General features: G+C 44.7%; 1 protein-coding gene across 2 annotated transcripts in view; it reads left to right on the top strand.

The window, feature by feature from the left end:
• SETD3 (SET domain containing 3, actin N3(tau)-histidine methyltransferase) overlaps positions 1-26,486 on the top strand; it is a 387,484-nt gene that overhangs the window by 101,970 nt on the left and 259,028 nt on the right. For both annotated transcript variants that reach the window (XM_069208287.1, XM_069208286.1), the window contains exon 4: positions 8,191-8,339. In XM_069208287.1, coding sequence (XP_069064388.1) covers positions 8,191-8,339 — 149 coding nt within the window. The remainder of the gene's footprint in view (positions 1-8,190; positions 8,340-26,486) is intronic.

The following is a 26,486-nucleotide window of genomic DNA, read 5'->3' as shown; positions in this document are numbered from 1 at the left end:
TTGGTGAAATATAGATTGGTCTGAGTGTTTAAAATTAACTAGCGGACCCATCTTTGTCTAAAGTATTCACCTGGCCTCTGTTAAAACAATAAAAACTAAATATTGGCTCATAGGAGTGTTTATGGTTCCTAGATCCCTTTATTTGGTCTACATGTTTCACGCCTAAGTTGTCCTCAAGTGGATCACTAGCATTGCACCTGGATCTTCTAATGCCCAATCTACTTAGGTTGGCAGGAAAAATACTTTATGCATTGTGATGTTCTGTCATTAGCCCAATATTTTGTGAGAAAAAAGTAGTATACCTGGATAGACACTCTAACTTTAGATGTGTACCCTTATTGTGCCTTGACATCCCTAATCTTAAAGTAGAAGGGCCCCTTGGGCACAACACGAGCCTAGACCAACCACTGGTGATTTGACCTCTCAGTAGTTTCTGCTTTTCAGCCTACCATGCTACAACCATCCTGGAAGCCTATCAATGCAAAATAAGCGAACACATTTAAAGTAAGGGTGTCTATCCAGCTATACTATTTTTTAACACATAATATGGTGTAAGTGGTAGGACATATGACCGGCCCAGAACCTCAATGTGGATTCTGGCCCGCCTCCTTTCTAGACATCTGCACACTTTCATTTGTTTACTTATTGAGTTACAAAGGACGTGTGCTGGAACAAATCCCCTCTCTGACCCCCTTTCTTTAGAGCTGCTGCCTTTTGAGGACAAGATCATCAAGCATACCCGTACTTGGATGACTATCTTGGTAAAGCTCCATCAAAGGAAGAAGCTTGTGCTTCCACAGCTGCATCCATCAGCGTATTCCAAGAACTACGGCTATTCTTCAACTCTAAGGGGATTCTCCTACCAATATGTGACAAGATTGTGATTCTTATGGCACTCTTGTAACTTAAATGAGGAAGGATTACCTTGAGAAGAAGGTGTTACAAAACATCTGGCAATGACAGAGGCCCTGTGTTTCAAGCAAACAGTGCCCCTCAGGATGTACAAATCTGTGTTCGATCCTATCTAGTCTTGCGTTGGCCTGATTTCTTCTTGTGGATCACAGATAAGGCCTATTCAGCTTTAGCTAGATTACTAGTGGAAGCAGGCGACTGGCTCATGCAATAACACACTGAAACTCACCAGGCAGCTCAAGCAAACCCTGTGAAACCTCAGAATCGGTCTTCTGTTCTTCCATGAAAGGACAGGATAGTCATGGCAACAGATGTGCCACTGGAAGGATTGGGTGTAGATATCCCGGATCTGTCCACGAGAGGCCTCCGGTCGAAGGAGGAGAAAGAAATCCATGTAGACATCCAGTAGTTACAGTTGCAGTCCTTCCTTCCGAGTTTAACAAAACAAGGTGTGTTGATCCAGATACACAACACAAATTTGACTTTGATGTACTACGTTGTTAAGCAAGGTTGTTTATGGTGAAACTAGGAATCGTTGACTTCATTGTTCCTGATTACTTCTGCATGTCTTATCAAAATACTATTGCTGTCCACAATAAAGAAGAATGCAATTTCATGCACATACAAGGGATGGCCATTATAAAGCCAGAAATGCCCACAGTATGCCACAAAAGACCAGCAAGTTGCCAAAATCCATCAAAAAGCTGAACAGCTGGATCAATGCATGCCCGACACACTTGCTCCCTTCAAGTGCAATCCAACTACAAGACCTCATCCACCGTCTAGCTGGTACACAGAAGAACACAGGCTTATTGTAAAGAAGTGGCTCCCTGTTGCAGTTACCCCCCACTTTTTGCCTGATACTGATGCTGACTTGACTGAGAAGTGTGCTGGGACCCTGCTAACCAGGCCCCAGCACCAGTGTTCTTTCACCTAAAATGTACCATTGTTTCCACAATTGGCACAACCCTGGCGCACCTAGGTAAGTCCCTTGTAACTGGTACCCCTGGTACCAAGGGCCCTGATGCCAGGGAAGTTCTCTAAGGGCTGCAGCATATCTTATGCCACCCTAGGGACCCCTCACTCAGCACAGACACACTGCTTGCCAGCTTGTGTGTGCTGATGGGGAGAAAATGACTAAGTCGACATGGCACTCCCCTCAGGGTGCCATGCCAACCTCCCACTGCCTGTGGCATTGGTAAGTCACCCCTCTAGTAGGCCTTACAGCCCTAAGGCAGGGTGCACTATACCACAGGTGAGGGCATATGTGCATGAGCACTATGCCCCTACAGTGTCTAAGCAAAACCTTAGACATTGTAAGTGCAGGGTAGCCATAAGAGTATATGGGCTGGGAGTCTGTCAAAAACGAACTCCACAGCTCCATAATGGCTACACTGAATACTGGGAAGTTTAGTATCAAACTTCTCAGAATAATAAACCCACACTGATGCCAGTGTTGGATTTATTAAAAAATGCACACAGAGGGCATCTTAGAGATACCCCCTGTATTTTACCCAATTGTTCAGTGCAGGACTGACTGGTCTGTGCCAGCCTGCTGCTGAGAGACGAGTGTCTGACCTCATGCGGTGAGAGCCTTTGTGCTCTCTGAGGACAGAAACAAAGCCTGCTCTGGGTGGAGGTGCTTCACACCTCCCCCCTGCAGGAACTGTAACACCTAGCAGTGAGCTTCAAAGGCTCAAGCTTCGTGTTACAATGCCCCAGGGCACTCCAGCTAGTGGAGATGCCCGCCTCCTGGACACAGCCCCCACTTTTGGCGGCAAGTCCAGGAGAGATAATGAGAAAAACAAGGAGGAGTCACTGGCCAGTCAGGACAGCCCCTAAGGTGTCCTGAGCTGAGATGACTCTAACTTTTAGAAATCCTCCATCTTGTAGAAGGAGGATTCCCCCAATAGGGATAGGAATGTGACCCCCTCCCCTTGGGAGGAGGCACAAAGAGGGTGTACCCACCCTCAGGGCTAGTAGCCATTGGCTACTAACCCCCCAGACCTAAACACGCCCTTAAATTTAGTATTTAAGGGCTCCCCTGAACCTAAGAATTTAGATTCCTGAAACCTACAAGAAGAAGAAGACTGCTGAGCTGAAAAACCCCTGCAGAGGAAGAACAGAAGACACCAACTGCTTTGGCCCCAGTCCTACCGGCCTGTCTCCTGCCTTCCAAAGAACCCTGCTCCAGCGACGCTTTCCAAGGGACCAGCGACCTCTGAATCCTCTGAGGACTGCCCCGCTTCAAGAAAGACAAGAAACTCCCGAGGACAGCGGCACTGCTCCAAAAGAACTGCAACTTTGTTTCAAGGAGCAGATTTAAAGACCCCTGCAACCTCCCGCAAGAAGCGTGAGACTTGCAACACTGCACCCGGCGACCCCGACTCGACTGGTATAGAACCAACACCTCAGGGATGACCCTCCGGCGACTCCGAGACCGTGAGTAACCAAAGTTGTCCCCCCTGAGCCCCCACAGCGACGCCTGCAGAGGGAATCCCGAGGCTCCCCCTGACCACGACTGCCTGAACTCCATTTCCCGACGACTGGAAAAGACCCTGCACCCGCAGCCCCCAGCACCTAAAGGAACGGAACTCCTGTGCAGGAGTGACCCCCAGGAGGCCCTCTCCCTTGCCCAGGTGGTGGCTACCCCGAGGAGCCCCCCCTCGCCTGCCTGCAACGCTGAAGAGATCTCTTGATCTCTCATTGACCATTGAAAACCCGACGCGTGTTTGCACACTGCACCCGGCCGCCCCCGCGCTGCTGAGGGTGTACTTTTTGTGTGAACTCGTGTCCCCCCCGGTGCCCTACAAAACCCCCCTGGTCTGCCCTCCGAAGACGCGGGTACTTACCTGCTGGTAGACCGGAACCGGGGCACCCCCTTCTCTCCATTGAAGCCTATGCGTTTTGGGCACCTCTTTGACCTCTGCACCTGACCGGCCCTGAGCTGCTGGTGTGGTAACTTTGGGGTTGCTCTGAACCCCCAACGGTGGGCTACCTTGGACCCAAACCTGAGACTTGTAAGTGACTTACTTACCTGACAAAGCTAACAAAAACTTACCTCCCCCAGGAACTGTGAAAATTGCACTGTGTCCACTTTTAAAACAGCTTATTGTGTTTTATGTGAAAAGTATACATGCTAATGTAATGATTCAAAGTTCCTAAAGTACTTACCTGCAATACCTTTCAAATGAGATATTACATGTAGAATTTGAACCTGTGGTCCTTAAAATAAACTAAGAAAATATATTTTTCTATAACAAAACCTATTGGCTGGATTTGTCTCTGAGTGTGTGTTCCCCATTTATTGCCTGTGTGTATGTACAACAAATGCTTAACACTACTCCTTGGATTAGCCTACTGCCCGACCACACTACCACAAAATAGAGCATTAGTATTATCTCTTTTTTGCCACTATCTTACCTCTAAGGGGAACCCTTGGACTCTGTGCATACTATTCCTTACTTTGAAATAGTGCATACAGAGCCAACTTCCTACACTTATGAAATGCCACTGTAAACAACTACAGCGCAAATGGAGAACAAGTCAAGACACCATCGAAAAAGACATATTCAAATCCCGGACAAGACACTACCACCAGCAGATATTGGACACAAAGCATACAGCTCTTGCAGACCTCATCGACACTGGCAGAAAAGGCAGCAGGGGAATCTTCGCCATCACCAAAGATATCACTGTGCCTCCAGCAACATCACGTCTCACTTGGCCTCTGCAACAAGCTCTTTGAATTCATCTGTAACACAATCATTTGCATGTATGCAACTTTGACCATCAACCAGGCCCCACCACTGTTGCAAATCAACTTCCGACCAGGTCTGAAGAATGAAACGTGACCTTGTGGCCCCCAGTCACCATTGTGGAAACCGCTGCTACCAGGAAGACCGGTGATACTCAAAGTACGGCTCGGGGGCCACATGCTGCCCTCCTGACCTTTATATGTGGCCCTCTGGTGAACTGCAGCACTGGGCTGTTGTTTATTCTAATCACCCTTAACATTAAACAGTGTTAAATAAATGGGATACCATTTATTTAAAGGTTAATTCAGTTGAAAGGAAGTAACCAGAGTATCCCGCACCACTTAACTTTAAGAACTCTATTTATAAAGAAACCTTACAGCATACCTGTAAAATTATGATAGCCTCTTCAAAATTCAAAAAGTGCATTTCATTAACATGCAGAAACGTTTCACCTTAGTAAATCAGAGTATATCAGTGCATTGAAAAGTATTTTTTTAAGGGGACAGTTTTCAGACATGAATTTAGAAACATTCATGCCCGCCCCAACAACAATGCCAATAGTGATCTAAGAGGCAAGTCAGTTATGTGCATCCTTTGGTTGGCAGGGGTTGCTATTTACATGAACAACATAATAGTTTTTAAATCGAACACAAGAGAAGGTTTTCTACAGTGCATATCTTTAAGTCATGTATTTCCAGGTCCTCATATTTGATAATGAAGAAAAGCAAGAGACAGTGAAATAAAAACAGTTGCCTAGGATCACGCAATTTGATCAAGTAGGGAAGATGGGATTTAGTCCAGATTTTCTGGTTCCATATTGTGCAGTTATTTTCAGCCACTAGATGCATAAGTTTCGCTTTCCCTATACTAGCTGTACCCCTCCACCCACTGCCATCAATGCAGCCCTTGGTCACACTAGCTAACAAACTTTTTGGACACTTGGAAAATGTTTGTGAGTACTCATAAGAAAGACCATCCATTTGGAGATCCTATCTGAGCCTTGGCCCCACCACACCTGCACCAAAGGACTCCTATCCATCAGCGAAGCACTAACACCCATCCTAAACACCCTCATCGACTCAACGCATTCATGAACACCCAGAAACACATCTCCATCATGCCCCTGCTCAAGAAGCCATCCGCTGACCCAGCCACGCTCTGCAACTACAGACCCATTGCCTTCTGACGATATCTGGCCAGGATCTTGGAGAAGCTAATCAACTGACGCCTGACTGACAACTTCAGCAACGACCATCTTCTCAATGCCATGCTGTCTGAATTCTGGCTCAACCACCATTCAGAAATTGTGCTTAGCACTGCCACTGGTGACATCTGCATGATCATTGACAGAGGAGACACAACAGCCCCCTTTCTCCAGGTCCTGCCTGCAGCATTTGACATGGTCTCATACCCCATCCTAATCAGATAGCTGAGCAAAAATGGTATTTATTCAAAGACTGGCTTTCCGCTGGATCTACACCTTAATGGATAAAACACAAGCTATCAGCCTCGCACCTTACCCCTCTAAAGCCCGCAAACTCATCTGTGGAGTGTCTCAAGGTTTATTGCTCAGTCCCACCATCTAAAGTGCATAAGTGATCACTGCGTTCATGACATCACCATTGTCGCCTATCCAAGCGACACACAACCTATACTCTCCTTCACGTGCAAAACCTCCAACTCAACAAACAAGTTCACTGCCTGCATGACCGAAGGCGCTAACTGGATGAAAGCCAACTTTCTCAAGCTCAACACTGACAAGACAGAAGTAGTGATCTTTGACAAGAACACCTCGCATAGTACCGCAACTGGAGACTGGCTAAACTCGCCCCTCCCCCCCCTCATACTCTGCACCCATGCCAGGAACCTGGGAATCGTCATCATCACCACAAGCTGAACCTGACCTCACAAGTCAATGCTGTAACTGAATCCTGCTTCCACACCCTGAAGATGCAGAGAAAGATGTTCAAATGGCTCCCAAGCAACACCACAAAAACTGTCATTTATGCCATGGTCACATTGGGATATGGTAAAACCCACTTTGATAGGATCATCATGGATGTCTACCTTTCTCCAGGGATGTTCATCATTATGCATGTTGGTCAGTACCAGAGAGAAGTATTTAGGGTATCCACTGTGCTGATGTTCAGAATTGCTGCGGCCCAACCATTATTTCCGGGAAGCAGTGAAGAACCTGAAAGATAAATTGTATTGGGGTGAGAGTTGAAAGAGTGTTGGGGTGAGAGTGAGAGCTGGGCTGATGACATGTTGGTGAGAATGTATTAGAGTAAGTGAGTATTGTGTGTGCGTTGGTGTGGAGTGTGCTGGTGGGAATGTATTGTGGCGAGAGAATAGTGGACAGTACTAGAAATGGAGTGTCAGTGAGTGAGTATGTCGGTGAGAGTGTTGGTGGAGAGCATGCTTCTAAACAAACAGATCTTCACGTGGGCGCATAATGGACAAAATAATCATAGATTCTTTTAATCTGTGTCCTTGAAGGCAAAATGTGGAAAGTGAATTCCTGGAGGATCATTGATGTTTTCTATTCACACTATTTCTTTGTTTCTGATGATCAGGCTTATTCAAAAGTGGGAGAGACCTTCTTCATATCTCTTGATCTACTTTTTATGCTTCTCATTTTCCTGCCAATCCAGTGTTAGTAATATTTCCCTACAATTTGAAGCATATAAATCTGTTGAGGGACGCTTAATGAAGGAGTAATTTACTTCAGCAAGTGTATCTCCTCAGTTTTATAAATGAAATACTCTGCCTCTCATTTTCTGATGTTTGGCAAGGTGATCTAAAATGGCTACCTCTAAGTCAACTTTCTGCAAGATCTCTGTTTAAAAAATGGAATGGCTAAGAGCCATGGTTTGATGTCTGATTATCTGCGGTGTTATGTTAGCATGCTACAAAGGGGAAAGCAAGAATCCATTAAAATGTTTTTACAGATCCTGGATTGTGATGGGTAGTTATTCTAAATTTATGAACAAGGAAGTTATTGTTTGACAACCACTAGTAAAGGTAAGTAGCTTGTCCATATGTGCAACTTTTTAATTGTGCTGCTTTCTTATTCTTTTTCATCACTTCATTGCTTTAGAAAGTATGCCTCGGGTAGCCCTTATAAAGTGATGGGACTGCGTGGGTCCTTGATTAATAATCTATATAAAAGATATGTGTTCTCAACCCAGTTTGTGTACATTCACTGCAGCTATTAGCTGCAAACGTTTATAAGAAAACGTGGCTAATAAAGTGAATATTTTATTGTAGAGACTGAGGAGTAGTATTGCACAGTATATGGGTGTTACAATTTGTTAGACAATGTTCAGAATATCACCTTTTATTTTTATACAGAATGTTCATTCCCAACTGTGCTGCTTCATGTCAGATGGGTAGAATGTGAAGGCTAGGGTTCGTAGCACAAAAGTTGACAAATGGATTAAGTACAACTTGTTCTTCTGAGGAAAATGCCATGATCCCTGTATTTGACATTGCTTTCATATTATTTTGCACTTTCAAGGTTTATCAGTTGTGTTTGATGGAAAGAGGGAAGACTATTTTCCTGATCTAATGAAGTGGGCAACTGTTAATGGTGCTTCTACAGAAGGCTTTGAATTGGTTGAATTTCCAGGGGAAGGTTGTGGTTTGAAAGCAACTAGAGGCATTAAGGTAAGTGTCTCATGCGTACAGTGACATCTGCCATACAGTCATTTGTTCAAGTCAAAACAGCCATAATGTCCACATTTCTGAACAACACTTTTTACTTCTTCTCGTTAAGTTTCTTCTACTTTTAACATTTTCTTTGTTCTTCCAGCTACATATATGATGGAAAACACTGTTGCAAAGGGCACATTTGGCACACAATCAGTCTGGGTCTCATGCCTGCAACATAGCAGGTGCTATCGCCCCTCAGTTCCTCCACTAGAGCTGCTTGGAAGGGAATGTAGGCATTTGTCAAGAATGATGCATCAGTACTGAAATTCTTAATCTACACTCCAGTCCCAGGCTTTTCTTTGAAGAACCCGGGGATCAGCCTGTATTACACACCGTAGAATTGTAAGAGAGAAGACGTTGTAGGAGACATTGCTGTGTGAGTGTCTTCAAGAGGATTTGGTTGCCTCTGTCTTATTGGCTTTCATTGAGCATCCACTAAGCCTTCACTGTGTTCATAGATCATTCCCTGAGGAAAGGTCTCTTGCTCACAAAAGACACCATGGAGGAAATTTAACTGAAGATTGTAATTACAGCTTTAGGTATCTACTTTGCTTAAGAAGGAAATCTATCATAGTAGTGTGTAAGGGTCAACATTAAGTGCCAGATCCATGAACAGTTCATTTGTTTGTGCCCTTTCTATTGAAAATGCTAAGGGTTTTAGTGGACTGTGTGCTAGATTCAGAAAGCACAAACAGCTGCTGCCCAGTCCCCCATCTTTCAGACTGAAGTTTTCTTTATAATTCTGCACAGTGCAAAACACATTTCTGCACAATACAAAATAAACGTAAACGTTTGGAAGCCCTCTTGAGATTTACCTATTCACTGAGCCCTGCAGTTGCTTCAATTTCAGTCCTTTCCTTGCTCTCATATGGATCGGTAAATATATGTGAGATGAACACAAATCCCGTCATGCAAGTGTTTCCATGGGTACTTCTTCTGTGTCCTTACCCTCTGGCTTCCAAACGCCTTATCTCCCTTTGATATATGTATAAATCTCATTAAAACGTGTATCAGGGCATATGTAAGGATCCCCCAATATGAACCTCTGGCTGGAATGTACCGAGACCCTGGCAGTCAAGTGGTCTGTGAAGAGTTTTTCAGTCCAATTCCTCAATTAATCTCCCAGTACAGAGATTTATTTTTTCAGATATTGTGAGTCAAGCAGCCAGACAACAGACCATCAGTGAGGGCATAAGGATCAGTGCTGGTATCAGTATGCACCACCCATTTTGGGCCCCTGCAGGTATCCTGGGTTGCGCATGGCATTTGGTGGCCAGGTGCATGGATTTTTGTATGATGCGTTGTGGTGCAGATTGCAGACTACCTCTAGGTGGGTGCAGATGTGACTGACAGGTGCTGCTGTTTTTGGGAGTGGGCATACCATCAATGACAAATGAGATAGGCACATCTCAGGCATTCTGAAGGAAGATGGCTGTGAGCCATTTGCATTTAGCAGGGGAAAAGTTTTTGTTTTTCAGTATCTTTACCTACTTAAATGACCAACCCAGTTGTACTTTCTGCTTTCATCATTTACTCTATCATTTATTTTCTTTGATAGTTTCACAGCTTCTCCAATCTAAGACAATGACAGTTTCCTGCCAAAGAAATAGTCATTTGGATTGTTGGATGATTTGCGCTGGTATTTTCCAGTTCTTAAATTCTTGTACGGTGGCCCTCATTTCTTTGCCCGTTTGAGCAAATTCGAATGCCATATCTTGGAATGCCCTAACTCTGGTCTTGAAGAATCTAGCAGAATCTGCTTTGGAAAGGATTGGCTCTTTTATGCTGTCATCCATAAACTATGCCAAATTGTTGGTAGAAGAGCCTCTTCTTTTTGAGTGGTACTTACTAAGCTCTTGTGATCGTTAAACATCTGTTTTCACCTCCTGCTGGTTTTAGAAAATTAGCTTTAATAAGAAATTGAAAATATTTTTGGGAGTGGCCTTTGCCTTTTACAGCTTTAAGTATACCAAGGAATCACAAAATCAGTTTTTAAAGCTGCTTTGTAGATTTTGATTTGTTTTCTTTGTTTTTTGTAATTTCTTTCTGATGTAGCAATTGCCATTCCTGATTAGTTTTTTCCTAAACAGTGTTTGGTTTGTCTTTTATATCTGGTACATCAACTCTACAATACCTACATCAAATAGTTCTGCATAATTCCAGATACTTTAGGTCTCTCTTGGATTTCTGTCTAAATGTTCTTGGCTTTTTTAACAGTCTTTTTCTTTTAGCCTCAACACAGCTCCTTGTTTTGTGCTTGCCTTATAGCCTTCTTTGCACAGGATCTCTAATTATCTCTGGAACTGAGCTTTTAGGGAAAGTTGTTGAAGTGTCTAACCCAGAGCCGTTTTCGGAGTCAGTGTGGATTGGATTTGAAGCTTGGATCCCTTTGAGCAATCCGATAAGTCTATTTGTAGTTCCAGTTTCTTATTAGTCTTAATTTCCTTTTTACAATTATCGCCTTCTTATGCATTATTTGATAATGGTTTGAAAATGTGATATGATTTTCTAAGGCACCACTTCCTCTGTTTTTGAGTAAGGCTCTAGACTTATCAAACTTCATGGAAAGCCATTCTTTTCATAGATTTTCTTTTTTCCCTGTGTAGATTAAAATTTACTCTTTTCAAATGTAAAGTCTGGCAGAAGTTCTTTCTGGGGCATGTTGTGAAATTGAGCCAATATTGTTGCCTTAAGTGAGAGACTCTTCTTTCGTTTGAATAGCTTGGCAGAAGGGACTTGCCCTGTCATCACTATTTCCCTTATTAGGAGTTCATTTGCAGTTTCATTTGCGACATTGAAGTATAGCAACCCAGGGTTCATTACATTAAAATTCACAGAATGTTTGTCTTTCTCGTAGCAATCGGTTGTATCATTATCACTCTTTAAATGAAGACTATACTTGGGAAGTTCCTGGGGGAGTGGTCCCAAAGATTTTATCTGCCTCTTAGGGGATTCAATGTCCTCGTGAACCTCCTCAAATGGATGTTCTCGGCTTAATTTACTGTTGGCACTCTACTTGCTTACCACAGCTCCTGACAATTGTTCCATATACATATAGGATGGTTTTGAGGCCCCATAGTTTTCAATCCATTATTTAAAACAGGTTCTTCAGGCACACTTTGTTTTGGTGAACAGAGGGTATATTTTCTCCCAAACTTCCAGTAGAGTAAGCATATCTTTTCTAACCTCCTCATTCATCTCTGTGCCCATATTAAATGTGCGGCCTCTGGGGTAGTCATTGTTTTTTTACCTTTTTATTATCATTAACTCTTTATCGCTTTCATTTGTTCTAGTCTCCAGGCGATTGCTGTAGGCTGAGGGAACTTATCTCTGGTCCCCTAATGTGATTGTTGTAGCTCTGTACCTCTATTGGGATACAATAAAGCTTTGTTGTTTTGCAGCTGCATATTTTCTCTTTCTCGTATCCCTTTGGATAGAGTTGTTGCTTTTTTGCGAATCTTGGCTGCCCTCAGCACCACAATCACCTGCAAGACATGGCTCCATTTTATCAGACCTCAGCAATACTGATTCCATTCTGGCAGAGAGCGCTTGGGGCCCTGGGCAGTCCAAGAGCTGGAGAGGTGCCATGTCCTCAACGTGCCAAACCATCACAATATTTGCTCTTCCGAAGCCAACATTTTATAACTTCCTCAGGTAGCAAATCTGTAGGTTCAGTAGGAGTGGATAATTCTCTACCCTTCCATTCCATTGCTGAACTTGTGAACCTGGTTCCTGAAAAAACTGGTTTACACATACTGAGGATTGTCAGGTTCTAGTATTAGCCTTATGTGTGTCACTTAGAAAGACTTTACTAGGTGTCAGTATGTGACTTCATTTATGTCTTTGGGCTGTTGAGTCTTTACCTGTATCCTTTGTTGATGTGTTTATCTTTAAGATCTGTTTAACTGATTAAGTTGTCCTAATTGAATCCTTTAACTGTTATCTCAGCGATTGCTGGCTAACGTAATAGGCTTGAAAACAGCTTGTTCCTGAAAACTATGACAGATATTTTGATGGTCTTTTTCCCTGTGCTCTTTCCCTCCCAGCAATCGCAGATACACAAGCTGTTTGTATTCACAGCATTAAGCTCGTTGCTATCGCATTTGCAAAGGGGACTTTTCAAGCTCTACCCTTAAGACTCTTGCTTGATTTTCCACCACACCTTGTGGTGCGAGAACATGCCTTTTTTTCCCTTGTTTTTTAATGGATTTTATCTTAACAAGGGTTTTCCCTCATAGAACTTCCCTTTTCTTGACTGAGGAAACACATCACAACTTGGATAGTTGTAGGGCTTTTCATTTTTAATTGGACAATGTAGGAAGTTGGCTCTGTATGTACTATTTCAAAGTAAGAAATAGCATGCACAGAGTCCAAGGGTTCCCCTTAGAGGTAAGATAGTGGCAAAAAGAGATAATTCTAATGCTCTATTTTGTGGTAGTGTGGCCGAGCAGTAGGCTTATCAGAGGAGTAGTGTTAAGCACCTGTTGTACATACACAGGCAATAAATGAGGAACACACACTCAGAGACAATTCCAGGCCAATAGGATTTTGTATAGAAAAATATATTTTCGTAGTTTATTTTAAGAACCACAGGTTCAAGATTTACAAGTAATACTTCAAATGAAAGGTATTTCATGTAGGAACTTTGAATTAGCAAAATAGCATATACAGTTTTCACATAAATGACATATAGCTATTTTAAAACTAGACAGTGCAATTTCAACAGTTCCTGGGGGAGGCAAGTGTTTGTTAATTTTTGCAGGTAAGTAAACCACCTACGGGGTTCAAGTTTATGGGTCCAAGGTAGCCCACCGTTGGGGGTTCAGAGCAACCCCAAAGTTACCACACCAGCAGCTCAGGGCTGGTCAGGTGCAGAGGTCAAAGTGGTGCCCAAAACGCATAGGCTTCAATGGAGAAGGGGGTGCCCCGGTTCCAGTCTGCCAGCAGGTAAGTTCCCGCGTCTTCGGAGGGCAGACCAGGAGGGTTTTGTGGGGCACCGGGGGGGACACAAGTCCACACACAAAGTACACCCTCAGCAGCACGGGGGCAGCCGGGTGCAGTGTGCAAACAGGCGTCGGGTTCGCAATAGGATTCAATGGGAGACCAAGGGGTCTCTTCAGCGATGCAGGCAAGGGGGGGGGGGCTCCTCGGGGTAGCCACCACCTGGGCAAGGGAGAGGGCCACCTGGGAGTCGCTCCTGAACTGGAGGTCGGATCCGTCAGGTCCTGGGGGCTGCGGGTGCAGTGTCTTTACCAGGCGTCGGGTCTTTTAAGCAGGCAGTCGCGGTCAGGGGGAGCCTCGGGATTCCCTCTGCAGGCGTCGCAGTGGGGGCTCAGGGGGGTCAACTCTGGCTACTCACTGTCTCGTAGTCGCCGGGGAGTCCTCCCTGTGGTGTTTGTTCTCCACAAGTCGAGCCGGGGGCGTCGGATGCAGAGTGCAAAGTCTCACGCTTCCGGCGGGAAACGTGTGTTGTTTCGAAGTTGCTTCTTTGTTGCAAAGTTGCAGTCTTTGGGGAACAGAGCCGCTGTCCTCTGGAGTTCTTGGTCCTTCTAGATGCAGGGTAGTCCTCTGAGGCTTCAGAGGTTGCTGGACCCTGGGAACGCGTCGCTGGAGCAGTGTCTTTAGAAGTGGGGAGACAGGCCGGTAGAGCTGGGGCCAAAGCAGTTGGTGTCTCCGTCTTCTCTGTAGGTTTTTCAGTTCAGCAGTCCTCTTCTTCTTAGGTTGCAGGAATCTATCTTGCTGTGTTCTGGGAGCCCCTAAATACTCGATTTAGGGGTGTGTTTAGGTCTGGGGGGGTTAGTAGCCAATGGCTACTAGCCCTGAGGGTGGCTACACCCTCTTTGTGCCTCCTCCCTGAGGGGAGTGGGACACATCCCTATCCCTATTGGGGGAATCCTCCATCTGCAAGATGGAGGATTTCTAAAAGTTAGAGTCACCTCAGCTCAGGACACCTTAGGGGCTGTCCTGACTAGCCAGTGACTCCTCCTTGTTTTTCTCATTATCTCCTCTGGCCTTGCCGCCAAAAGTGGGGCTGTGGCTGGAGGGGGCGGGCAACTCCACTAGCTGGAGTGTCCTGGGGTGCTGTAACAAAGGGGGTGAGCCTTTGAGGCTCACCGCCAGGTGTTACAGTTCCTGCAGGGGGAGGTGAGAGGCACCTCCACCCAGTACAGGCTTTGTTACTAGCCACAGAGTGACAAAGGCACTCTCCCCATGTGGCCAGCAACATGTCTGGTGTGTGGCAGGCTGCTAAAACTAGTCAGCCTACACGGATAGTCGGTTAAGGTTTCAAAGGGCACCTCTAAGGTGCCCTCTGGGGTGTATGTTACAATAAAATGTACACTGGCATCAGTGTGCATTTATTGTGCTGAGAAGTTTGATACCAAACTTCCCAGTTTTCAGTGTAGCCATTATGGTGCTGTGGAGTTCGTGCATGACAGACTCCCAGACCATATACTCTCATGGCTACCCTGCACTTACAATGTCTAAGGTTTTGCTTAGACACTGTAGGGGCATAGTGCTCATGCACTTATGCCCTCACCTATGGTATAGTGCACCCTGCCTTAGGGCTGTAAGGCCTGCTAGAGGGGTGACTTATCTATACCTGTAGGCAGTGTGAGGTTGGCATGGCACCCCGAGGGGAGTGCCATGTCGACTTAGTCGTTTTATCCCCACTAGCACACACAAGCTGGCAAGCAGTGTGTCTGTGCTGTGTGAGGGGTCCCCAGGGTGTCATAAGACATGCTGCAGCCCTTAGAAACCTTCCCTGGCATCAGGGCCCTTGGTACCAGAGGTACAAGTTACAAGGGACTTACCTGGATGCCAGGGTGTGCCAATTGTGTAAACAAAGGTACAGGTTAGGGAAAGAACACTGGTGCTGGGGCCTGGTTAGCAGACCTCAGCAAACTTTCAAATCATAACTTGGCATCAGCAAAGGCAAAAAGTCAGGGGGTAACCATGCCAAGGAGGCATTTCCTTACAGACAAAGTGCCTGTTTTTTTTCCCGAAAGTCAGAAAATTAGGATCGCCTATGGCGGTTTTGTCAAAGGTAACAAAGCAGTGACTGGCAATATTTACAGGTAGGTAGTCTGAATATCAGAAGCTTTAGATATGAAAGGTGCTCAACCTCTTCCAAGACATTGTACTCATTCCACAACATCTAAAGCAGCATATGTAGCTTTCAGGAGACATGCACCCATGAAATTCTTAAGGTAGCAGCTTGTGTGGGACTCCATGCCTTTTTAAGCCACATTCACCTGCTGAATCTTCCCATAAATCTTCAGCTTTAAGCTAGAAAGTTCTGATTTATGCAGTTACACTCGCTTCACATTTATGTGGCCGTGGAATCTAATCCTGATCTAGTTGGGAAGGAGGGAGCACCATTGTGTCAAAGTAAGGAAATATCACTTTCATGGGGATTTTGATTATCTCAGTTGTTTATGCCCCTCCTTCGTTACAGATGCCCAGCCCTCTAATGATTAAGTTTATACTATTTTGTAAACTTAGATAACAAAAAAAAAACATACTTGTACTAGGCTGGGGCAATTGATGATGCACAGGTTAAGATGTGGGTATTGCATTAGGATCGGCATGCTTGTGCTTGGTTTCTTCCAACATTTTCAAGTTGTGACATTCTATTTTAGATGATTTTTCTGGTCCTCGCTGAATTGTAGGTAATTCTTTAGTAATTATAGAGAATGTAAAGCTAGAACTAAGCTTTGCAATATCGCTAAGATAGTTTGTCCTAATTCCTGTCTAGCAACTGGTGTATGCTGGTGCTTATTGTATTCCAGAATAACGAGGGCAGGTTATTTAGTTTAAAAAAAGGCGACACTCATTGATTTTTTAATTGTAGACAGTTGTACTACTCAAGGAATTATAAGCATTGAATGAGGATTTTTCTAGGCTTTTCTGTATGTTCACTTGATTATATCTTGTACTATTGAAGAGACCAAAGAGTGGGCTGTTAATGCGTACATTGCTATTATCAGTGCACCGATTTAAAGATAAGTGTACGTTTGTCCTAATTAAAAAAGGTACTCCTAGTTAAGGTGCCAGACACTAGTGAACAGGAAGGTTACTCGGAACTCCAGCATGTGAAAACCTTCTATTAAACTTGTTGGTAGGTGCCCATTAGATGTGCTGATCTTCAGCAGTGGAAGTATTTGAATCAGGAGTTGTGGAAAAGTTGTTCAAGTTTGTGTTTCGTGCATTAAGTACATTTTACATATATAGACCGAATTAACATAGTTGCAATTGACATTTTTTCCTATCATTTATAGAAGTGTGTTTATAAATGTGTTTGAATTAGGCCCCATTTCTGGGTAAAATGCCATACTGGACAAGGGTGCCATCTTCTCCGTCATTTACTCCTGTTTCCTTCACACTGTGCAAGTCCTCTCACCATAGGCTTTGCAGAGCACAGTTGAGTTTTGTCATTAGTTTATTTCCACTGTAATTATGCAATGTTGAATGTCCTATGTTGCTGATGTAAGATTGCAACAAGTATCCATATGTTCTATGGCATGTGTAGCTGCAGATAGACGTGCTGTGCACTGTTCCTGCCATCTAATGTTGGGCTCTGAGTGCTACAAGTTGTTTTTCTTTGAAGGAGTCTTTTCGAGTCACAGGACTGAGTGACTCCTCCTTTTCGGCTCCATTGCGCATGGGCGTCGACTCCATCTTAGATTTTCTTCTTTCCGCCATCGGGTTCGGACGTGTTCCTCTTCGCTCCGTAATTCGAATCGGGAAACTTAGAAAATCATCGAAATTCGTCAGTATTGTTTACGTTCGGTACCGGTTTAGTTTCATCGCATCGGCACCGACAACAAGACCGCTTCGGCGGCCCTTCGGGGCTTCCGCACTTCACCAAGGCCTGGTCGGCCCGACCACACCCGTCATCGAAGACTAATGGACCGGACCCCCTTCCGTTTCTGTCCCAAGTGTCACGCCAAGTATCCTTATACAGACCAGCATATGGTCTGTAAACTGTGTTTATCACCCGAACACAGGGAGGATACTTGTGAGGCCTGCCGAGCATTTCGATCCAAGAAGACCTTAAGGGACCGACGCGCAAGACGACTACAGATGGTGTCGAAACCGAAACAACATCTCGACGTCGAGGAAGAAGAGATGCGGATTTCCATTCAGGGAACAGAATCCGATGAATCTGACGTTGATCGACCTTCGACGGCGGCACAAAAAGTGAGTACACCTGCCCCGTCCCACACCCAAGGTCACACCAAAAAACTAAAGGCCACGGGGATGCCACTGCCGGAAGGCCATGGCTCGACCCACAGAAAAGAAGGTGACCAAATAATATCGGCACCGAAAAAGGCCAAAGAAATGGCGAAGGCTTCCGACTCTGGTCGAGAAACCGGCACCGAAAAGAGTCGGCATCGAGTAATCGAGTCGAGCAAGCCTCGAAAGAGTTTATCAGAACCGAAAAAGACAATTTCAATGGGAATTTCGGTACCGAAAAGACCGGCTTCGGAGCCGAAACGTTCTTCCTACACTGAAGAACAAGGACTTTCTCTGCAGCTCAAAGAAAGGCACAGATTTGAGCAGGAACTGGATTTAGAAGAACATGACCAAACACAGCAAAGGTTACAAATCCAGAAAGACACAGGGAAGATACAAACCATCCCTCCGCTCCAGTCAAAAAGAAAACTGGCTTTTCACGAGACTGAGATGCAACCAAAAGCCAAAGTGGTTAGAGAAAAGTCACCACCACCACATTTCTCACCACAAACATCCCCACTGCAATCACCACAGCTGTCACCAGTGGGTACACCAATAGCACAGTCACCCACACACACTGGGATATGACTCCAGATGATGCGGACCCCTGGGATCTCTACGACCCACCTATATCGGACAACAGCCCAGAGTGTTATCCAACAAAACCTTCACCTCCAGAAGACAGTACATCCTACACGCAGGTACTGGCCAGAGCAGCAACATTCCACAACGTCACAATGCACTCGGAACCGGTGGAGGATGACTTCCTGTTTAACACTCTGGCATCCACGCATGCATCGTACCAAAGTTTACCAATGTTACCGGGCATGCTGAAACACGCACAACAGGTCTTCCAAGAACCTGTAAAAGGGAGAGCCATCACGCCAAGGGTCGAAAAGAAATATAAACCGCCCCGTCAGACCCAGTGTTTATTACTCAACAGCTCCCTCCGGACTCAGTGGTTGTGGGGGCTGCAAGGAAATGGGCAAATTCACAATCTTCAGGAGATGCGCCACCCCCTGATAATGAAAGTCGAAAATTTGACGCAGCAGGGAAAAGAGTGGCATCGCAAGCAGCCAATCAGTGGCGAATTGCCAACTCACAAGCCCTACTTGCCCGCTATGACAAGGCGTACTGGGACGAGATGCAAGACATCATCCAGCACTTGCCCAAAGAACACCAAAAATGTGCCCAACAAGTGGTCGAAGATGGACAGGCCATATCAAACAACCAAATCCGGTCTGCCCTAGACTCTGCTGATACAGTGGCACGGACTGTCAATACAGCAGTAACAATTAGAAGGCATGCATGACTGCGAAGTTCTGGGTTTAAACCAGAGATACAACAGGCGGTATTAAATATGCCGTTTAATCAACATCAGCTATTCGGCCCGGAAGTAGATACCGCAATCGGAAAAATAAAAAAGACAGGGACACCGCCAAAGCCATGGGCGCGCTCTACTCCTCACAATACAGAGGGACATTTAGGAAAACACAGTTTAGGGGAGGGTTTAGACAACATCCATCAGAACCATCCACCTCCCAAACAAAACCCACCTACCAGTCTCCGTACCAGAGAGGGGGGTTTTGGGGTTCCTACAGAGGACAGTTCCCAAGAGGAAGAGGGAAATTCCAGCCTGCCAAGCCCTAGCAAGCAGTGACTTCAATGTCACACTTCCCCAACACATATCACCGGTGGGGGGGAGATTAACCAAATACAACCACAATTGGACACACATTACCACAGACACGTGGGTCCTATCAATTATCCAACATGGTTACTGCATAGAGTTCACAACATTCTCTCCAGATGTTCCCCCAAAACTGCACAAAATGTCTCAACAACACTTAGACCTATTACAAATAGAGGTCCAAGCACTGCTAGCAAAACAAGCCATAGAGCTAGTACCCTATCACCAGAAAGGAACAGGCGTTTACTCCCTGTATTTCCTTATCCCAAAAAAAGACAAAACGTTAAGGCCTATCTTAGATCTCAGAACACTGAATCTCTTCATCAAATCAGATCATTTCCACATGGTAACACTTCAGGACATAGTCCCCTTACTAAAACAAGGGGAATACATGACAACACTGGATTTCAAGGATGCGTATTTTCACATACCCATCCATCCATCTCACAGGAAATACCTCAGGTTTGTAATACAAGGCAAACATTACCAATTCAAGGTGTTGCTGTTCGGAATAACAACAGCCCCCAGGGTATTTACAAAATGCCTAGCTGTAGTAGCAGCTCATATAAGGAGACATCACATGCACGTATTCCCATATCTAGACGATTGGCTAATAAAAGCCAACACTCAACGACAATGTCACGTTCACACGCAATACGTAATAGATACTCTAGACATACTAGGGTTTTTTATAAATTACCAAAAATCTTGTTTACAACCATCCCAAATACAGCAATACTTGGAGCAACACTCAACACACAAAGAGCAACTGCCACTCCAAGTCCACAAGAGTTCATTCGTTTCAAAATGTATTATCAAGCATGGAACCAAACCAACACTACACGGTCAGGTTTGTGATGAAACTACTAGGCATGATGTCCTCATGCATAGCTATTGTCCCAAACGCAAGGCTACACATGTGGCCCTTACAACAGTGCCTAGCAAAACAATGGACGCAGGCACAGGGTCAACTCCAAGATCTAGTGTTGATAGACCGTCAAACACACTCTTCGCTTCAATGGTGGAACCCTGTAAATTTAACAAGGGGCGGCCTTTTCAAGACCCAGTGCCTCACGCCATTATCACAACAGACGCCTCCATGATTGGGTGAGGAGCACACCTCAACAATCACAGCATACAAGGTCATTGGGACAATCAGCAAAAACAACTCCACATAAATCACTTAGAACTGTTAGCAGTCCTTCTAGCACTAAAAGCCTTTCAACCCCTTCTAGCCCACAAACACATTCTTGTCAAAACAGACAATATAACAACAATGTATTATCTAAACAAACAGGGGGGGGGCACTTGTCACAGCTGTGTCTCTTAGCACAAAGAATTTGGCATTGGGCAATCCACAACAACATTCTCCTAATAGCACAATATATACCAGGCATTCACAATCAGTTAGCCGACAATCTCATTCGAGATCACCAGCAAACTCACGAGTGGGAAATACATCCCCAGATTCTACAACATCACTTCCACCGCTGGGGGACACCAAACATAGATCTGTTTGCAACAAAAGAAAACGCAAAATGCCAAAACTTCGCGTCCAGATACCCACACCCTCAGTCCAAGGGAAATGCTCTATGGATCAACAGGTCAGGGATATTTTCTTATGCTTTCCCCCCTCTCCCGCTCATTCCTTATCTGGTCAACAAACTGAGTCAAAACAAACTCAAACTAATACTTATCGCACCAACGTGGGCTCGCCAACCCTGGTACACCACACTGTTGGACCTATCTGTAGAACCCTACATCAAACTACCAAACAGACCAGAGCTGTTAACACAACACAACCAACAGATCAGACACCCGAATCCAGCATCGCTCAACCTAGCAATCTGGCTCCTGAAGTCTTAGAATTTGGATATCTAAACCTTTCCAAAGAGTGTATGGAGGTCATTAAACAAGCAAGAAAACCCAGAACAAGACATTGTTACGCTAACAAATGGAAAAGGTTTGTTTGCTACTGCCAGGCTAATCAAATTATGCCATTAGACACCTCCACACAAAACATTGTAAGTTATTTACTACACTTACAAAAGTCCAATCTAGCTTTCTCTTCCATTAAAATCCATCTCACTGCAATATCTGCTTATCTGCAGATTAAACATACAAAATCGCTTTTTAGAATCCCAGTTATTAAAGCCTTTATGGAAGGACTGAAAAGAATCATACCCCTAAGGACACCACCAGTACCTTCGTGGAATCTTAATATTGAATTAACACGACTCAGGGGCCCACCATTTAAACCCATGCATTCTTGTCAAATCCAATTTTTGACTTGGAAAGTAGCCTTTCTAATAGCCATCATATTACTTCGAAGAGTTAGTTAAATACAGGAGTTTACTATTTAAGAACCCTTTATACAAATACATAAACATAAAGTGGTTCTCAATACAAATCCAAAATTTTTACCAAAAGTCATATCACAGTTCCATCTAAACCAAACTGTGGAACTCCCAGTCTTCTTTCCACAACCAGACTAAGTAGCGGAAAGGGCATTGCATACATTCGACATAAAAAGAGCGCTAATGTATTACATTGACAGAACGAAACAATTTTGTAAAACAAAACAATTGTTCGTAGCTTTCCAAAAACCTCATGCAGGTAACCCTGTATCCAAACAGGGCATTGCCAGATGGATAGGTAAATGCATTCAAACCTGTTACCTTAAAGCTAAAAGAGAATTACCCATTACACGAAGGGCACACTCCACTAGAAAGAAAGGCGCCACAATGGCTTTTCTTGGTAATATACCACTGACAGAGATTTGTAAGGCAGCCACCTGGTCTACGCCCCATACATTTACTAAGCATTACTGTGTAGATGTGTTAGTAACACAACAAGCCACAGTTGGACAGGCTATATTAAGAACATTATTTCAGACAATTTCAACTCCTACAGGCTGACCACCGCTTTTGGGGAGATTACTGATTTGTAGTCTATGCACAGCATGTGTATCTGCAGCTACACATGCCATCGAACAGAAAATGTCACTTACCCAGTGTACATCTGTTCGTGGCATGTTGCGCTGCATATTCACATGCGTCCTCCCACCTCCCCGGGAGCCTGTAGCCGTTTTAGTTGCATGTAAATATGTAAATAAATATTACTTTATTACACACTATGTACATACATATCTACTCCATTGCATGGGCACCTCTAGCATCCTTACTTCAACAACTCCTACCTCACCCTTTGCGGGGAAAACAATCTAAGATGGAGTCGACGCCCATGCGCAATGGAGCCGAAAAGGAGGAGTCACTTGGTCCCATTACTCGAAAAGACTTCTTCGAAGAAAAACAACTTGTAACACTCCGAGCCCAACACTAGATCGCAGGAATGGTGCACAGCATGTGAATCTGCAGCGCAACATGCCACGAACAGATGTAAACTGGGTAAGTGCCATTTTCCTTTCTGTTCCTCCACAGAAAATCAAAGTGTCAGTTGTTTCATATTTGTTCAAACATCTCCGAATTACGTTAGAATCGAGGGTATTGAATAACTGTTCAAAGAATTGTGATGGTGCTTATGTGTTAAGAGAATCACATTTAATATTCTTTTGTTGTGATTTGCTTGAAAATTATGCTTTAGCTCACCCTACAATGAGTTTGCAGTGTTGCTGATGTCCTATGCAAGAACTGTGTGTAAAAATCCTTTGATGGGGCGTGGCCAAGATGGCGGCCTGAAAATTATCCACCATTATCCTGCAGCAACCGGAGCCCCCATCACTGGAATATGCCTTGGGGTTATCTGCAGCGATGACCGACTGTGCTGGTAGTCTCTAGAGGCGGTGGTCACTCCTGGGTATTGAACAACCTTGCTGCAAGTTGCGCGGGCCTAGCCCGCTGTGACTGGCGGCCCGAGTGTGTATCTCTGATCTGGACAAGCGACCCTGCAGCTGGGGCTAGTTGAACATGTGTTAACGAACCGCCAGCCTGCACGGGACCAGGGGTGGCCAGGACTCGTTTCCCAGGCACATTGGCCAGGTCTTGTCCCCGCCTAAATGTCAGTACTAGCAAGCACCCGGGCTGGAGCTTGAAGACCGCAGGCCTCGGCGTATCTGAAAGCACTGCTTCTGCTGTAATCCAGATCACCCAGCTGAAGTAAGGCATTTACATACATGGGTGCTCCCTTCCTCTCCCCCGAGGAACGCCTGCACCTGAAAAATGTGGGTATTATTATTGAGGCCTTTTATCAATGGGAACGCAAGAATGGAGCCTACGGCGCCCTGGCTGACATCAACCATGACCGTCAGTCCAGCTTTTTTGGAGGTGCCCTCTAGGCCTAGCGGCTCTGTCATGCTCCCACACCACGATTTATTGTGATCCTTGCTTGCATTTTTGGTTAGCCCCCAGGACCCGCTGAGGGAGACCATGGATTGCGACTGTCTTACCTGGTAGGTACTAACAACTCCCCATGGTGAAACCTAAGATAAAAAAACTGACCATACACACCGACCGATCAGGCTACTTTGTCTCTCGCACTCAAGGATCCCACTTTGGATACGCTATACCAATTGGGCACCACCCTACCCAATCACTCTGCTCAATTTGACAAAATCCTGCAAGCTATCTCAGACACTAAAGCATCGTTGGAAGCCTGCATATACGCAGTCTCTCTGGAGGTTGATCTACTGATGGCCGATCATCGCCAACTGTCAGACAGAGTGGATGAGACAGAATCAATAGTGGCTACCTTAAAACCCTTGATGCAAGGGCTGCAATAACAACTTTGGAAAATGGAAAAGGATACAATCACTTTTCACCGCAGGGCAGTGGAAATAAACTATGATATCCTTTATGGCCCTCTAATGGGGGTACTGTGTCCATGTTTGGCTGACTACACTAGATAACCACAGTGAAATCTGAATGGGGGGGGGTAACGGGATGAGGTAAATGAGACACGGAGAATCAGGTACTGTGTTGACAATATTTTTACTTACTCGCCAGGACACACAATTTGTCTTCATACGTTATCACCAAATTGCTAAATCATGAACATGTCAGTAAGGGCTCCGGAGGCCCTGGAGAATGTTATGGGCTCAGTCACCAGATGGAGTCTAGCCTTATATTCACGTATGACACCCTTTTGTACTTGACTCTCCCACACCACCAACACTGAATGGACACATTGACTTTTTTAGTACTTACTTATATCAGTTACGTTACTTATGGGGCTGTGGCATGGGTACATATGGTGCACAGGCCAGGGATGCTGGAGTTATATTGTATAATTGTTTGAAAGTGTTCTGTTCCTTTGTTAGGATGGCTGAAAACATATTTTCATCGGTCGCCACAAGATGAGACGCTGCCGCAGGAATACCAGAAAATGGGTTCCTGAGCCGTGAAGAAGTCCTTATGGACGAAACGCATTGGCTGTTCTGATCACTAACAATTGAAAAATATTCTTTATGGACTTTTGAGCCATAGAAGAAAATTATCATTATGAATTTTTTCGAATAAAGATTTGTTCCACTAAAAAAGAAGTATTGCAAATTTGTGCCTTTTACTACCCTGGAAATAGACTTTTATCGAATCATTTACATTAATATGGAACATATATGAGTGCTGAGTCTCATTTAAATAAAGGTCTAGAAATTCACTTTAGAATGTCAATATGCAGCCTAAAGGAAAGGCTACAGTGTCCGAAATTCTACATATTTTTTGCTTTAAAAAGTAGGAAATAGCTAAGGCACATGCATTCAACTGCATGAATGAGTTGAAAGTTTAGCAGAAAAAATCCTTCATAAACCTTTTTGTAAAGCAAAATAAGGATGAAGGAGTGCAGGGCAGTGTAGCCCATAGGCTGCCATTATAAATGAAGAAAAAGGAGACTGTGTCTTTAAGAACAGCTAGTCCTCCAGTATCCCATCACGCCTAGAGAGAGTCAGTTACCTCAGTTCTTTTTTCCGGCTCCTTCTGACAGGACCATGGAACATTGAGCTCGACCTTTTTAGGTTTTTTCTTCACAAATTGAGTGAAAATCTCAGTGACAATTGTTTCGCTTGATGTCTTTTGACTTTCTTTCTTGATTTGTGTCTTTTCCTGACAGAAATTAAGGCATTTTCCCAGAAAAATTGCCTTCTCTGTTTGACAAATGCCCACGATGTGGCAGAAAAAAGGCCAAAACAGACTCTCATAATGTCTGTATCATCTGCCTGCCGTCTTCACACCTTTTTGCCTCCTGTAATATCTTCAAGTCTTTTTCCAGGCGTACCCTGTCTGAAAGGGAGAAGATTCGCCTTCAAGGGAGAGCAGAGAGACGATGCCAGCAAGAAGCCAGTGGGACCCCTGAGTAAGGGAAAGGTCAGTCTTCTACAGAGCTCTTCCCTCAGCCTCCGTTGGACGTGGAAGGTCTGAGATGTGTTTTTCTGGAAGAAAATGCTTTGAGTCCTAATCGACGTTGAGGAGATCGACGTCAAGAGGAGGTACAGCACTAACATGTTCGCCATCGAAGACTGGCTATGTCGCACAAATATTGCCGCTCGACTTCAAGACACCATGCGACATTCAGGACTCCTGCTACTTGGCACACGACATCGAGGAGTATATCGAAGTTGTTGGACTCGACGTCACGGTTAGGGAAGCACCTAGATGTTTGAGAGACAGATTGACGTCAAAGTGTCCCTCTACATTGTAGAGACAGAAATCTGCAAAACGAAGAAGGATCTATTTCTCATTGGAATTGCACGATTCCAGAGATGTCTCTTCTTCGCTTGTGCTCCTTCCTTCGTTGCCTTCTCACACCTCTTCTCCACCGGCAACCAAGCCTCCTCCTCAACCTTCACCACAAGGTCAAACTCCACTGCTGCCTGCGGCTCCGGTTCTCCCCAACACCCGTACCACCTCCGGTGCTGCAAGTGCCTAGCACCGCCCCAGCTCCCAGACTGCGCTCAAGATCGCGTCATCATACCAGTCATGGCCATCAGTCATCTGGCTATTCATCAGCAAGGTCAAGACACTCCCACCACAGATCGCGACAGAGATCAAGATCGCATTCCTACCGACATAGAGATTACTCGTTGTCCACCTGAGACTATTCACCCACACTAAGCCTCAACCTCGTTCCTCACCGGTGGAAGACGCTTATGACTATCATGGAAATACCTCTATGAGAGAACTGGAGTTGCAGGTAAGAAACAAATCCTTACTCCAGATAGACCC

This window comes from Pleurodeles waltl, chromosome 9 (assembly GCF_031143425.1).
Source record: "Pleurodeles waltl isolate 20211129_DDA chromosome 9, aPleWal1.hap1.20221129, whole genome shotgun sequence".
In the NCBI taxonomy this organism is placed as follows: Eukaryota; Metazoa; Chordata; class Amphibia; order Caudata; family Salamandridae; genus Pleurodeles; species Pleurodeles waltl.
Note: the sequence above shows the minus strand (reverse complement) of the source record. Positions and strands in the feature narration are given on the sequence as shown.